We start from the raw sequence: 5,395 nt of genomic DNA, 5'->3' as shown, positions 1-5,395 counted from the left end.
TTAAATTCCAAAATAGAAGGCTAATATTCACGCTTTTTGAGAAATTTTGGAGGTTTCGGGGCCTGGTGTCGAAAAGCTTTGAGTTAAAAAGATATATCTCGGGGTCATATAATTTCGTTTGGAACCATATATGATCATTTATTTGTTGTCATAAATGTTCGTGGTAGGCTTGAGTTAATGAATTCGGTGCAAGTTATAAACCGGTAAATAGGCTGTTTAAAGGCAAATTGGATGGTTCCACCCACCCAATTGGAATCCCAAAGGATATTAGGGAGCATGACAAAAATTTCGGCAATTTTTATTTCAGGGCGAATAAAGTCAAAAATTTCCAAAATTGAAGGCTAATATCCACGCTTTTTGACAAATTTTGGAGGTTTCGGGGTCCGTTGTCAAAAAATATAGAAATTCTATGGGATACATCTCGGGGTCATATAATATCATTTGTAACCATATATAATCATTATTTGTTGTAATAAATGTTCGTGTTAGGCTTGAACACGTATGAGTAGCTAAAAGTAAACATTTCATATCGTCGCAGAATATCATATCTCTGGTTAATCTTCGAAAACCAATGTGTATTGTATTAAAAATTCATTCTAATCATGGCCCACGGAGTACACTTGGTTTTCTAGACGTAAGAAGTTTTATGGTCCGACCCCTAATGTTCTATCGTGTAATTCTGCTTTCTTTACCTAGTTTAGGTTGTAATCATGTTTTTCATTAATAGTACTCTTTATCAAAAAAAAAAAAAAAACATTCTAAAGTTCAGTAGGGCATTATAAATTGCACAGAAGTTCCACCGGAAGATGGACATGCTCAAGCGTCAACTCGACTTTGTAATTTTTGCCATTAAACCTGATAGAAGCGTTGAATTTGGATGTATCCCCTTTCACTAAGAAAATTTCAAAGCATTTTACAACTATATAAAAATACTGTAAGATGGTAGAATGTAACATCAGGAAAGTGCAAAAAATTAAAAATGCATAGACAATTACCAGCTCTAAACTGTCATATAACCATATACTCATCGTTTCCCACACAAACGACTTGATTCACCTTTTCGACAAGGATGATTCAGCAGTTCACCCAGACGCATAAAAAGTGCACAAAAGGCCAGGTATGTTCATATTTGGCATAACATGTCCATTTTGAAACATTTAATCCCAACCGGAATATGCAACGCTACCTTAGCTTAGTTTCTGCATAACAACTGAATTAGCAAGACCAGCCTGCCCTATTGTCTGGTTCAGATCACTGAGTGGCTTGGGAGGAAATCCGACAGTTTGGAGCTGGTAAGTTCTACTTCCTCCTGGCCGTGAAGCATCAATGAAGGCGCGGATATCATTGATTGTGTGGTGGTAATTAAAATGGGCCACCATGCGAGTCCCATCTGCTAACCTGAGCTGAATGGGGGTCGAAGGTTGGCTCTGATCCACAACCAGGCCAGCAGAAGGGGGTGGGGCAGAGTTGAGAGGAGCAGTTTGCTCGGATGCTGCAGAGGAAGTGCTGCCGCCAAGGGTTCTTCCAACACCTTGAAATGCAACAGTCCGCTTCTCAGGTTCCTGCAAGTAAACAAGAGAAAATCAGGAAAGTGGTTATTCACTCCTTCAGTTCCATATTCCACAATATATGGGATTAATGGGAAGTCCAAAAATAATCTACCACTTACCAACCCCCCTCTTACAACCTATTTTTCAATTTTCTTAATTAAATGACAGCCCTACAAGATTACTTTATATGCACGACATAGCCTAAATTGAAGATTAAACTTTGGCAGAGGGATTATCAAACAACAACAATATGCATGGTGCTAAAAAAGACAGTCATTATATTCTACATCCTAAGCTAACCAAAAATATCAATCAATGAGTATTAAGCTACTTAAAGAAAGAAAAAATTTAACTGAGAACTCACAGGACAGTCGACTCCCTCCCTTCTGATGAGATTTACATGCACTGAAGACCTTCTATCTGCAGGTTCAAGCTCTTTTGGGCACTCAGATTTTCCAATGCTCTGCATTGGAGAAAAGTATAATGTAACTGAAAAACACGAGATACAAAACAGGATGGGGGACCGTACCGGGGGGGGGGGGACATAGGCTCTGAAACTGATTTATTACCTCTATGAATGATGCATTTTCAGGGTCATCCAACCTTCTGAGGGGACCATCATTTACAGTGAATCCATTCTGCCAGAAAACAATGTTGTGGACAACTGGCTCAGCTGGCTGAGAGCCAGCAGCTACTGCCTCCCCAGATGCAAGTGTTCTTCCAGTACCAGTGAAGCTTGAGCTAGAAGGGCGCAGGTTCTCCAGAGGACCTTCAACAGCACCTAGTTGCCTCGCTTGGTTAAAAATCGCATCCACATCATTACCCTTGGGTGGCTCTTGGACCAGCATTCCACTGCAAATGTGCAATTTCAAGCATTAGGCAAATCATTCAAAATATAATACAAAAAGGTTTTCCAAATAAACTCCCCGACAATCAACTGCATGGCTTTTGTTCATAGTGCTTTACAGTTATGACTGAAGTATCCAGGAGAGAGGGAAGGTGTTGGGGGGGGGGGGGTATCAGACACAAGCATTCGAATCTCTTACCTCGTTCGCAAGTTTTGCGACTCAATGACCTCATCAAAAAAAACACAGGAACTTGACCAGCTTAGTAATCTAAAGTTCCCTTTATTAACAATACTAGACCTCTTAGACAGAGCAGCAGATTAAAGTTGGAAAAGACAAAAGAGGAGAGGAGAATAAACCTCTTTATAAAGAAATTAAAGTACCCAAAAAAAAAAAAAAAAAAAAAAAAAGCACCCCTACCCCCGAACTGCCAAAGCTCATTAGCTGGGTGAGAAAACATCATCCATGACATGAAGTGCTATTCACTACAATTAGGTCCATACTTTACTACTCCACACGGAAAAACTTTCCTACAGCCAAACACCGCTCATCCTGTCACATTACAGTGAGACTCAAGAATGAATTGCTCACTGTGGTATTACGAGAGCCTTCAAATACAACTATTCCTTTCCCTCTCCTCTCACCCTAATTCTACTATCTTTCTCAACCGCTAGTTCTCTTTCTATTTCCAAACATCTCATTACAAGATGATATAAATCAATTCTAAACATTTCATCAACTGCTTTGGGTTCTAGCACGCAAACTCACACCTCCCACGTTCGTATTTGACAATCACGAATAATCAGCAGACATCCAACTTATGATAAGTGGAGTATAACCAACACCTTATACATGGGTATCATAGGCAAGAGGGAAAAAAGTTAATGACTTAAAGGGAACTGACGAGTATCCAAGCTCGCGGAACCACTTTTCTGACTTTTATCCAAGAGAATGCCTTAAGTCCCTTAACCCACCAATGCCGCGTCTGGCTAGCAGTTAGAAAAGAAAAGATTTATCGAAGGGCAAATAAAACTAATTCACACATTTCCAAGAGAGTGCCGCTAACTAAGGAAATCAGACTGCAGTCTTACGATTACCTCTCAATAAATCAAACTTGCTCTATCATTCACTGTCAAGTGTCAACCACCACCTATAAAGATAGGATAACTAACCTTACACCACACCCTTGAAACAAACCAATCATCGTTGTGATTTCCTACTTCCCATTCAATCACTAAAAAAAATTGAACTTTCGTCCCTTTCATTTGCCCAATATCCATTGTCTTTAGAATGCTAGATAACATTTAATATTGGCAGAAAAGTACGTCAGATTTTGACACTTAAAAAGCTAGTCCACTGTAATTCGTACATAGTGCCGCAAATTCCAAATAGTTGACACCAACAATTAAAATACTACCAAACAGAAGTACAAATGCAATCATGGCAGGACAACACTTGGTAACAACATCATAAACAACAAAAAAAATCTAAAAATGTACACTAAAAATCAAGCATTAAGAAAAGGATAAAGGTGCAACCCCTTCTCACCGCCATTAAAGCATTGATTATTATTATTATTATTACACACCAAAATTTCTAGAAAAAAAAAAGCATTCAACAACACAAGGCAATTCTTGACACAAACAAGCATTATTTAGTTTCACTAGCTTCAATAGACCTAAGTTCACAAGTTCGGTGTATGGTAAGTTCAGAAAAGGGCCAATAAGTACAATTAAAGTTAAGTTCACGACTAACCAAGTTGAATAACTACAATAAAATAAGTAACAAAGCTACATACAGGGCTAATAATTTAAGATATGATCATACTCGTATAAATTTAAATAAGTGAACTTCAGGTGAATGGAGCACACCCTTGACTGTAACAAAAAGGTTGTTCTTGAAACTAACAAGGTTATCCCATAACTGTCTCAAACCAAACCAAAACATACCCAAAAAGCCGAGAGCTTGACAACATCTTACAACAAAGAACATGACTTATACACCTCGATTTCATAAAACCAAGCATATTATAATAACTAAATCACAAAATTATATGTCATGAAGTATATTATTCCGTACTATATTAACAGTCCAAAAAGAACTAGCAAAAGGGGCTGTTCTTAATAATCCCAAACTAAACAAAAACATACCCAAAACCTGCAATTGACAGCATTAATAATCAACTCTATGATTCACAATAAAAAAACCTCAATTCAAATTACCAACAACGGCAATCCTTAAACATCCCAAACAAAAACATATCCAACAACGATTAACCACAAATTATCAAATTATACAATCAAAGCACAAAACAACAAGCAAATTAGCCTCAATTACATCATAATTAACAAAAGGGTAATTCTTAAAAATCAAAAACTAAACTAAAACAGATCAAAAACCCAAGATTAACAAGAAATTATCAAGTGGGTAACAAATAAATTAAATTAAAAAGGGTAAAAGCGTAAACCTTTTTTCACCACCAGTGTAATACTCTTGTGGGGCGTTATCAGAGTCGCTATCAGAGTCAGGACTTGAGCGACGATTCAAGTCGGCGAGTGTTCGAATCCCACCAGCGGGTCGACTACCACCGCTAACAGATCTCGTTGTTTTCTTGTCTTTGGAAGCCATGAAAATTATTAAGGTTTGATTGAGGTTTTTTTTACAGTTTTTTTGCAATTTCTTCTGCTGCAAACTTTAATAGTTTGATGTGTGAGGAAAGAGAAAACTGCGTGGATGGCTGGATGCTTTGTGTGTATATGTGTCAATGGGTGTATTTCCGATATTTTTTTTTGGTCAATGCTACTGTAATCCTTTATCTGTTTCTTAATCCTCGTTTGGTATTAATTGCAATATTAGGTATTCACCAAGTTTAAAATTTATAAGATGGGTCTAAAAGAGAGTTTTTTTTTTTTTTACTACAACGTCTAAAGTACTCCCTTTCTCTTTATTATTATGTGAGGAATAAATGCTAGAAAGAAGAATGTAATTTAGGGACAAGGA

General features: G+C 37.4%; 1 protein-coding gene across 1 annotated transcript; it reads right to left on the bottom strand.

Moving 5' to 3' along the window:
- Positions 1 to 851: 851 nt before the first annotated feature.
- On the bottom strand, positions 852 to 5,194 carry LOC110731292 (plant UBX domain-containing protein 4-like). The gene is made up of 4 exons (XM_021911134.1): positions 4,863 to 5,194; positions 2,120 to 2,402; positions 1,915 to 2,013; positions 852 to 1,562 (listed from the first exon to the last, which is right to left on the bottom strand). The coding sequence occupies exons 1-4, from the start codon at positions 5,021 to 5,023 to the stop codon at positions 1,188 to 1,190; spliced, it is 918 nt and encodes a 305-aa protein (XP_021766826.1). The 5' UTR covers positions 5,024 to 5,194; the 3' UTR covers positions 852 to 1,187.
- Positions 5,195 to 5,395: the final 201 nt, after the last annotated feature.

Source organism: Chenopodium quinoa, unplaced genomic scaffold (assembly GCF_001683475.1).
Source record: "Chenopodium quinoa cultivar QQ74 unplaced genomic scaffold, ASM168347v1, whole genome shotgun sequence".
Lineage (NCBI taxonomy): Eukaryota > Viridiplantae > Streptophyta > Magnoliopsida > Caryophyllales > Amaranthaceae > Chenopodium > Chenopodium quinoa.
Note: the sequence above shows the minus strand (reverse complement) of the source record. Positions and strands in the feature narration are given on the sequence as shown.

Coding starts and splice junctions, on each gene's coding strand:
- LOC110731292 (XM_021911134.1), bottom strand. CDS start 5,023: ATGGCTTCCAAAGACAAGAAAACAACGAGATCTGTTAGCGGTGGTAGT. Junction 2,014..2,119: donor AAAATGCATCATTCATAGAG/GTAATAAATCAG, acceptor TCTCCAATGCAG/AGCATTGGAAAATCTGAGTG. Junction 1,563..1,914: donor GGGAGGGAGTCGACTGTCCT/GTGAGTTCTCAG, acceptor GTTTACTTGCAG/GAACCTGAGAAGCGGACTGT.